This window comes from Amphiura filiformis, chromosome 8 (assembly GCF_039555335.1).
Source record: "Amphiura filiformis chromosome 8, Afil_fr2py, whole genome shotgun sequence".
NCBI classification, from domain to species: domain Eukaryota; kingdom Metazoa; phylum Echinodermata; class Ophiuroidea; order Amphilepidida; family Amphiuridae; genus Amphiura; species Amphiura filiformis.
In genome coordinates this window covers 15,435,613-15,446,409 of record NC_092635.1, presented here as the reverse complement: position 1 = coordinate 15,446,409, position 10,797 = coordinate 15,435,613, and the positions used below count along the sequence as shown (strand labels likewise).

Here is a 10,797-nt window from a genome sequence, read left to right as displayed (position 1 = left end):
AAAGGAATTTCCAAACTGGCCACATGTCCCTCACAGATGAGCCAAGAAGTGGACGTCCATCACTTTCGGATGATGCGGCCTCAGTGAAGAAACTCAAGAAAGTGGAAGATCTTAACATGAAAAGGTTATGCGCCTACTGCCCATCTAGCGGCACCTGTAAAAAAGTAAACATACTTATGAGACCATTTTTGGACCATAATGTACATAAGGATCAGTGATTACACTGACAAAATTTCATCGATATAGCTCCTTCCCTTCTGGGTGATGTCAAAAACTTTTGGATACCCCCTCGTAGATCCCGGGGAGATGGGGCTCCCTTGACTAACTAACTTGACTGCCCAAATTTTTACCAGCGTTCACCAGCTTAGCTTCAATATTCCAAATTTTTCGCGGGCTTCGCGCGAATTTCTACCATTATATTGTCACTGAATTCACTATACTTCACAAAAAAATCCCCCATGTCAAAAAGAAACATACACCACTAAAATCTGCGCGCATGTCTATCTCTTTTCAATATTCATTTCCTATGTTTTTCCCCGAACTGTCCAGCGACTTCAGCGTAAAAAATAACGCTAGGCCAATATTACAAAGTGAATAAACCCAAAAGAAAAAACGGTCCACAATTTTGGCAGCGTTTCTCCATTCTGTCAATGCAGCTTGTTGAGTTTCCTTTTTCTTCTCCTCGTCCTTCTGTGCCAGTAAGTATTTCCTGATTTTATATACCTCAACTTCCAATCTGTAAGATCCAGAGAATCCTACGGTAGTATTCGTGTTTTCATCATCGGTGGGATTTACCATACGACGTAATCCATTTTCTAGCGAAAATTGTGCATGAGCTTCATCGAGTTCTTCATCACCAAACGCTTCCTCAAATGATAAAGCATTTTTTCTCTCTTGTTCGCACATACCTACGGCACGAGCTAAAAACACGAAGACGATGACTCTTAACCAAGGTCTCATTCGAGAACAGTCAGCATCTTGATGGTAAATATGAAGGATCCACGACGAAAGGACAACACACATGCCCACCCAAATTATCATGATTAGAAAGTATTCGGCTGTGGAAAATTGTAAAAACGAGGAATAAGCAATTGTAAAAATTAGAACAATACGTGATAAAGTTAGAGAACATTGTATTATATCACTGACATACGAGTATTTTAACTATAGGCTACCTTCAAGAAAAGTACGTATAAGTAAGTAACGTACAAAATCAATCTAGTATTGCAACAAAAAAAATTAACGTGATATGCACTAAAAAGGTATATAAATTTAGCTAAAAATACATGCATTATAACGAACTGTTTTACAATGTTAGCTTTCCGGGTTCTGGGTAACCAGTAGAGAGATTGCGAAATTTACGTGAAACGTGATACGGGAACGCCAACGGCAAGCTACATTAGTCAAAAATCAGTTAGTATGCCCTCTAGAGGATGAAATCTATTGTGAATTGGTCAATCGTGGAATTACCGTAAGGCGATTACGTTGCGGTTGGTAGCAAAAAATGACGTTCTAAAATGACAAAAAAAAACCCGCATTATAAAATGCAGAAAAATGTTATGTTTGTCGTGTTATGAAGCGAATCATAGTATCCAAATAGAACAAGTAGAGTCCGACTTGTAATATAATCCATTTTGAGGGTTACAATTTGACCTAGTATAGACAAGAAGAAGTGAATAAATTTCGATTTTTTTTTACGCGAATTCGAACGGGCAGATTGCCTGTTCATTTGTGTGTGGAGAATGCCGTCCAAAAATCAGTTTGCGAAGAGGCGTTTTAGGCAAGATCGTGACGTGTTACGACATAATGCGGTAGAATTGTCTGTTTTGGACGGGTGACAGCGGTTCGTGCAACGTCATTTTTCGCTATATTGCTATTTCGTTGCATTAAACAGCCGTCAAAGTTTTTGCTTATGGATACTATTCAACATATCAATATCGGTTTATATAAAAATCATGAAAACTCTTATTTAAAACGTGTTATACTGAAAAAATACAACATTTTAAACCAAAATTCGAAATGCTATAGTAAAATATCATTTGCCAAACATTGTGTATACTTTAGTCTATTATGTTAGAATGTTTTGCAGCAAGTTTTGAACAAAATGTTTTTTGAATGTTATTAAAACCTTTTATATAACCTTGGCCTCACTTAACACTGTAATATTTTGTGTTTGGTGGGTAGTAATCTGGCTAGGCATTTTAAATTATCTATTTTCATTTTGCTTTAATAAGTAAACAGAGTACTATTTATATGATAATGGGGTTTGTTTCTTGTTGTTCGAATAATATACACCATGGCGACTTCCGAGGCATCCAACACCAAACTCTGTTTAGTTTATTTAGACAACTAGCATACACGTGTGAACAATAGGCCTACTCATTTTCTAATGAGCCCGCAAAACTGAAATATCGCTAATCTGGACTGAATGCTTAGAGCAATACGCTGGCGAAGTTACGTAATAATCGGATTAACTATACCATAGCAATAGGTGAAAACAATTTTTTGAACATATCGCGCTGCACTGATACGGTCACGCGGTATACCGCTTCATTGAACCATATCATGCTGATTACTTGCACCTGTATTGGGGGGGTCATCAATTTTCAGACCAAAAATAGGGGGTTATAATTTTTTAACACCCAAAATAGGGGGTTATAGAATTATTAAGGGCTGGTGACTCAAAATTTTCGCGCGCTGCGCGCGCATTCTTTAACTTTGCAATCGAAATGTGCATACAATCTATGCAAAATTTTACACGCTCCGCGCGCCTTCTTTACACTTACAATAAAAGTTTTAACGCGCTCCACACACTTTTTTCACTTTTAAGTTTTGACGCGCTCCGCGCCTTAGTTCCGGCAATGAATAATTTTTCTTGAGTCTGTGTAGTTGGAAGGGGGGGGGGTCATAAAAATGATGTATGTTGGAAGAATGGACACTTGCCTAGTTAACATCACTGTGTGAAAAATAACCAGCCAATATTTAATTTATTCTCCAAACTTCTAGCAAATATGTTTCTCTAACATGACCTAAAATTACAGCTAGGTTAGATGTTCAGAAATGGTCGCACTTTTGTAAAATATGAGTGAGGGCAAAGCATAGCTAGCTCATAGCTAGCCAACTCCCCGTGTTAATTGAATGGAGATTTGACCGAAAATATTGAGCTATATTGGTAACGGACCGCTCCGTTCTGAAGGATGCCACAAAAAAACGGTACAAGCTACATTTAAACTATTCTAAATAGGTTCTAGAAAATATAGTTTTGTAACATGTCCTATAAATTTTAGCTAATTTAGATGTTTGGAGAGGGTCGCACTTTTGTGTTTTAGGAAGGATATGTAAACGACAGATAACACCAAAAATATGAAGAAATTATTTCCAAACCGTGTTAAGTCAACAATCATTATGTTGCTCATTTTGAAGAATGCTGGTTAACAAAAAGCAGGTCATTGTCTCATTTCGTGAACAAAGGTACACATACCATTGTTTCCTTTCGTTTCCTTTATAATCGGTTACCCAACTGAAGCTATAATACCAGCTTTATTGCGATGTCGCACATGTAAAACAGACACTTGTGCACAACCAGAGAAGATCTGATTTAATCAGTTGAGCTGCTTCAATGAGTGTTATCTTGGTTTAATAGCTTTTAATGGGGTTTAAGTCCTGCAAAGGTCGAGATGAATTCTACTGTAGACATGACTGCATCATGTAGTCTCCGTTCAGACTTTATGAGGCTATCACGAACAAACTAGGAACGACGAGCGTTAGGACCGACACAAACTGGCTGTGTAGGAGACTAGTTTGGATGTGAACGGCACTATGACGATCTACCGCACAATGTCGTAATACGTAACCCGTATGGCGTTTGCAGTGAACGCCTCTTCGCAATCTCTCTAGTGATATGAAACATCCGTACGAACTTGCGTGCGTGCTTTGGAGAGGTGGGCGATAGGGGCGGGTCCCGGGGTGGATGTGGGATGTGTGTGGTGTGGAGCGGATGTGCCTGATTACAAAATTAGCATTGCCCAACGTTGGGTCTAATATCAACAGTCAGTATTTGGGGGTGGGGTGGGCATGAGAGCACATCAGACATATCGAATTGCATTCTGATTTTTTTTTTAATTCGCAATATAATATAAATTTTATGGCAAGTTATTAAAAATGTATATTTTTTTATATTTAACAGTCCTCGAAGTAAACTTTATAAATCTAATGATATGTACTTATAGTGTATGTAGCTGGGAGGAAAAGCCGCCCATCATTTGAAAATCCCACAATGTAGACTGTTGATTATTAGACTCATCTTAGGGGCAATATTTGCCCCTTTGCAGCGTATAATACTCATCCCTGGTATCAGTGTATACTCACACAACAATGGGAAGAAGTCTGCACTTGGTGGTACAATGTTCATCACATACTCATTAAACACTACCAGTGACAACAACGTCGTGATCGCTAAACTCATCTTTTCACCCGATTCTGGTTGAAGAAAAAATACCAGACTGGACAAGCCAGAGATAAGAAAGTACGGAATCAACAACGTGAATAGGTAAAAGTTATACTTTCGCTGTAATTTGAGTCTGAAAAACAACTCTGGCCAGAAAAAGAGTTCAGAATCACTCGGATCTGAAGCATTAGCAGGAATAGTGTAATTTGTCATTTTACGGTAAGCCGTAACAGCCGTTAGCTGCCATTCTCCGTTTTCGTGATATTCCGAGTTGACGTCCCAAGCTGCAATTCCATCTCCTAGAGGAATATGGAGATCTATAAGGGAACCGTCAAAGCTCCAAGAACCAAAGCGAAGGCCACAATCTTGTTGATCGAAAGGAAAGCAGTTAACCTCATGAGACAGGCAAATCGAAGAGTGGCTGATTGCGACCATCGAATTGTACCATCTGAATAGACCATGACATGTGTTGACTTCTCGATCTTACGTCCTGGATCTTCAACGCTTTTTAGATACAAAAAAAAAAAAAAAATCAGTTGTGTTAGTTCAGAAATGTTTTAATATTAAATGTTCTGTTATAATAATTAATGTTCTGTTATAATAATTAATGTTCTGTTAACCTATAAACACAATGCATATGGCTGATGTGTAAGTTGGGATACCGTAAACGTTCGCCCAATGGCGCACATATGCCTTGGGGTAAATTCATGCACAAATAGAGCACCCTCCTCTGAAAATCCCAACAAGAATTAAGGGTAAACGTGTTATTTGCTGGTGGGATTTTTTTATTAGAGGGCACTTTTAGATTGTGCCTAAAATTCCAGTTATGTCAAGGCAGCCCATGGCACAATAGGCGAATCTTTCGGTAGGCCTATACATTACAAGCACTCCAAAAAAAATTAAAAAAATTGTACAATAATTTGACTTAAGTTACATCCGATATATTCGAAATTGAAGTGATGATGGACCAGGATTAACCACCGTAGCAATAGATGAATACAACCTTTGAATATATCGCGCTGCACTACAAGCAGGTTGCATTCGTCACCTGTCGACGTCTGCAATCATAGATTGAATACAATACTGCTCTTTTCAAAGATACTAATCTTACATGCAGGTGCGTGTGATCAGCATCACATGAATATAGAATTACGATACAGGTCTTTATCTCTATTCTTTGACATCTATGGTTCAATGCATAGGTACCGCGTGAACGCTGTAGGGCAGGGCTACATATTCAAAAATGGTATTCATCTATTGCTACGGTAGTTAATCCTGTTACATCATAGCTTCTACGGCGAATTAATGGTAAGTCAGTATGCTGTCGTACCTGTTGTAGAGGATAATATCTGGTAACCAAATCATCTCAGATGGAACAACGATTTTGTCTTTGCCATCGTATTGCATTTTATTCCATGTCAGGTACTCGTCCTTCCAAACCTGGGATGAGATGATATAATAAGTTAACTTTGTTAGGGTATACACTGCAAAAACGTTGCATACATTTTACGATTTTACTCAACGTTGAGTAACTATGCAACAGTTAACTTTTTTGCGTAAACGGTTACTAAATGTCCAAGTTAAGGAATAACTATAGTCTGTCCCACAGCTTCAATTCCGTTTCTGGGTAACGAAGCAATACAGAACCTACTACAGAAGCCTAAGTGAATCAGAGCTTAAAACCATGCACTTTCATCTTAACATTACCCAATCGAGCCCCAGTGCGCCTGGAGCACTGTGTGTTGACGATGACTCAATTAATCTACTCGTTTTATTGAACGCGAAAATTTACTATTGTTCTGACATGAATTGTTTATTACCGGTACCAAAGACACTGAATTCCATATGTTATCTACATTGGTTTTTACAAACACGACACAAGAACATACCGTCAAAATAAGTTGACACCATTAACCAGAAACTATCACTAAATAATGAATATAACAGTCACTTACTTGCCTCATCCAGACGTTGAGTTCAACTTGATGGTTCATTTCATCCTACACAGACAAAAGCAATCATATGGTTATAATCAAGTTATTATACGCTTTACAGCACTGAAACATGTCAATAATGCTTTATTCATCAAAGAAACTTCACCGACTTACTAAATTTTAAAGCAAATACAGGGTGTCCCAAAAAGAGGCCCTCATTGCGCCATCTTTTCTCCTATTTCAGAAAAGTTGATCAAGTATATGTTGGTATGTATTAGGAACTCGTAAGAGTAGTGACCTGAATCTACGACGTACTGTGCATGTGATCAGTGACTTCCCAGTAGGATGAGGCCTTAACCTCCTCAAGGACCTCCTTATGGTTTGTCTCAGGTTTTCCTTCCCTCCAAAGCTGATGAATGTTCCAACCACAATTTATTCTGGGGGCATGGAACCAGTCATCGCGGCCGATCTGCCTGCTTAGCTCTTTGGTGAGCAGTTGCCCGGGGCGCTCCACTTAGAGGCAGGAACAAGACATTTGGCATGTATAGAGGCAATACAATGCCATGGACCAGGGAATCTATGATGGAATGTTCTCCTTTTCACCTTACCCGCCCGATCAAGGATCAGGCTGTTACGCATACCATACTACTCTTATCATGCTTATGCTATTTAACTTTGCACAAATTTGAAAATCTTTGCAAAAAGGTACAATTTTAAAGCGTTTTCAAAAATTTAAATCATTAGATATAGCTTCTTGGGTTTCTTTTTTGTTAAATTTTGAATAATTTCGATAATTTCGGAGTCGGTTTTTCTGAATCCCAGGGGCCATGCACCCAAATCAAAATCGAGAAAAATTCAAAAACATTAAATGAGTAGAAAATTTATTCTCTTATGCTGCAGGTATGATAACTATCTATCCTGTGTGAGATGCACACAAAATGTATCCGAACATTTGAAACAAAAGTAGTTTCTTTAAGACACTAAAATGGAGAATTTTGTTCTGCGTACTTTGACACTTCCATCTATAGACACTTTATTTTGTGATTCAGTTTTAGTGTCTTTAAGAAATGACATTTTGTTTTCAGTGTACGGATACTTTTTGGCCACATTATATTTGGTACAATCTTGTGTATATATGAACAATATACTTACTACCATAGTAATGTCCGTAAGAATGAGTTGTAGCGTTACATTGACCGGCAGAGACTCATCTTGGACTGGGCGTACTAGTTTGTTGTATCTGCTAGAAAAGAATAACTTGTCCAGTAACTCGAGATGAGAATTGGACGAATGTACACCTGAAAGAAAATGCACAAAATCATCTGCATAAAGATCTAGTTGTCTATTTATAGTAAGCAAAATGATGTAACTACCGACATGATGATTTTGGGAAACAGCAATTCGATTCATTGAATTATAATTGCACGATCATAGTGGGACAGACTGTAGACTAGCTCTTGCCTGCTATGAAAATGATTAGTGGCTCTGAAAAGAGCCGTTATTAGTGGCCATTTAAGTCTTTGACGTAAGTTCTGCATGAAGATAAACATAAGATAGCCATTCGTCGAGGCTTCAAGACTGCATTTCTCTATTGCGACAAACGTTGAGGTTTCCCGTCTGACTGCTGTCGTATGTAAGGTTATATTCCAGCTTTGTCAGGGCAGACGTATTGTGTCCTTGGGCAAGATATTTTTATCTCGCTTGTAATAAGCTAGTCCATTCGGAGTCTAAATCTCAATTAATGATACAATAATTATACAATATCTAACTCACTATGACTTTGAACAAATTGTGATGCTGATAATTATGATAACAACATTTAATAAGTACTTTATTCCCGGGCTTTATTGAACCAAATTGGTCGGCGCGGCACTAAGTGCCGTTTAATGCATTCACTGCATTTCAATGCAAACAGACTTCGACTATCGACCTTTAGAGACGCACCATTAGACTTCAAGGGGGGAGGGTTAGGAAGTTTTGAAAAAAAAACCTTTCCCCACTATATGAGCAAAAAAAAACCAACTTTCCCCGCCAACACTAAAAAAAAAACCCTTCCCCACCTAACTGTGTATAATGCATGAAATTTAAAAAAAAATCCTATTGAAAAAACAACAACTTCGCCGCCGAAAAAAAATTTCCCCGACCCCAACTTCCTAACCCCCCTTGAAGTCTAATGGTGCGTCCCTTATATTATACTGTTTTAGACAACAAACCAACAGATGGATACAGCCCTAAAATTTTATAAAATTTGTTAAATTAATTTAACAAATTAATTTTGTTAATTTTAATTTAACAAATTAAATTAATTTGTTAAATTAATTTTGTTAAATTAATTTTGTTAAATTTTGTTAAATTTTGTTAAAGCCCTAAAATCTGAAGCGCTTATCGTTTGGATGTAAAATGTAATTTCTTAAGGCAGGTCGTCGGACGAAGGAAATGACCCACAGATGTATTGGCTCATTTAGTGAACCAATCTGAAAGATCTAGCAATTGGAAGCCTCGTTTACATACCGTCCGATCTGTCTTAAGCAAGATGCACATGCATGTATATATCCTCATTCACTTGTCCTGCGAAAATCAGCGAAGTCCATTGTACACTTGCATTTATATATCCTTGCGTATAAAATCCTCACACAAAAATGGTGCTGCTTTCTCCAAACTCTAAACTCCTTGTGCTGCTTTTCTAAAAAATGGTGCTTCTTTCACCAATCACTCTTTCTCCAAGAAACAGGCTTCTTTCTGCACTGCTACACTTTGTTGACAGATGTGTTGTTTTTAAGAACCAGACACCAGCAAGTCGACAGAAGAACTTTAATCCTTTGATGAGGAGGAGCAAATTCGCATACTCTAATTCTCCTTCGTTGCTGTATTAGGCTGCTGGTTATTAAGTAAAGTTCATATGCATTTAATTGATTATAAAGTGCATGTATTTATGTTTATTTATCAGATCATTATAAATCATACTTTACTTTCGATTAAAGATTAGGATATTGTTAACTTAATCACACGATGTGTGTTGTGCATTCTGAAGTGAATTTGGTTAAAAGGTGTTTGGTCTTGGGTCATTAACGACTCGTAACACTATCGTTATCTTAATCCTTATCCTGATCGCAGACATTGGAACACATCTGTGTCTGTGTCCTTGAATTTTGAATTGTATACTCCAAAGGAAACTAAACACTTGCTCGAAAAAAAATGCATTGAAAGGGTGAAAGTAAAAAAACCACTGCTCCTTAGAGCCTTAGCATTTGTAATGAGTTGAGGTTGGCTGCAATCTGCAGATCCCTCAGGACTGGTAGTGCCAAACTCTGGAAAGTTTGAAGTGAAATATCACACATATGTAGGAAGCCTGTCCCAACCAGGTATGGCGTGCACAAAGTAGGAGAATCCATAGGAATTAATTCTGGCCTAAATGTTTTAGTGGCAGCAGATGTTGGAGATCCTTCCTGGTCGGGTCAATGGAATAACTCAACTCGAAAAGGGGATGTTAACAAGTCCATTTGAAGTAGCCTACGAGTAGAAAGAGAATCCCATTGAAGATCCTGGAGCATCTCAGTAACACTGACTGTCTTTTTGTAATTGTTAGTGACAAACCGAGCCGCCTGACGCTGCTGCAATTCTAAGGAATTCACTTGACCAGATTCTAAGGAATTCACTTGAATTAATTTCCAAATGCTAACACTCTTGCTAACACTATTATAAATTTATAATCTTAGATCCACGAATACTGCACTGTTGCAAGCTGGTTACTGGCTTAATAATACATTAATTAAGGAGGCAAACTCAGTTGTATGTTGTCTGATATATCGCCATTATGAGACCCAAGGATGGGCGGTACTTTTATTAATACGATACTCAACTATCAGGACTGGGCAATATATGATCCTATAACATCTCCCTTTCTTTATTTAAACAAGAATGTTAGTGTCCATTGACCATTGACAATTCCATGAAAGTTTACTTGAGTCTTGACTTTCAAAAGTCATTTATCTGTGAACATAATTAGTTAATTTGGAAAGTTTAAATTTTGGTTGCCCAGTATGAATGGCCTAAGAAAAACCTATTAACACAAGTGCCTAAAATTACTAAGTTGCTGTGCTGTCTTCTCTTCCTCTCCTCTGTAAATGTGAAGAAAATTGCTGGAAACTACGATTGTCCAGATGCACCAATTGACGAAAATGTCCAAAGTCATTTCGCGACACAGCATTTTTATTTTAAATGAGGTTAATTTCAAGAAACTGTATAATTCAAAATGGTTTAAAGGTATTGTTGTTGTTAAACTGTGAACAAGTAATCGCGTTGAGGATTCAGTCTTGACCAGTGAGTTCCAGTTTTCTTTCTGCAGATCTTCTTGTCATTTTGATCTGTCAATCTCGTTAATACACAAAGTTGGGTGCCTTACATCCTGAACACACC

General features: G+C 37.7%; 1 protein-coding gene across 2 annotated transcripts in view; it reads right to left on the bottom strand.

The window, feature by feature from the left end:
• Positions 1-298: 298 nt before the first annotated feature.
• The window catches only part of LOC140158685 (neuronal acetylcholine receptor subunit alpha-9-like), a 92,802-nt gene continuing 82,303 nt past the window's right edge, over positions 299-10,797 (bottom strand). For both annotated transcript variants that reach the window (XM_072181868.1, XM_072181867.1), the window contains exons 2-6: positions 7,534-7,679; positions 6,403-6,447; positions 5,778-5,887; positions 4,369-4,951; positions 299-1,058 (exon numbers count right to left, since the gene is read on the bottom strand). In XM_072181868.1, the coding sequence (XP_072037969.1) occupies positions 4,765-4,951; positions 5,778-5,887; positions 6,403-6,447; positions 7,534-7,679 (488 nt within the window). In that variant the 3' untranslated portion in view covers positions 299-1,058; positions 4,369-4,764. The remainder of the gene's footprint in view (positions 1,059-4,368; positions 4,952-5,777; positions 5,888-6,402; positions 6,448-7,533; positions 7,680-10,797) is intronic.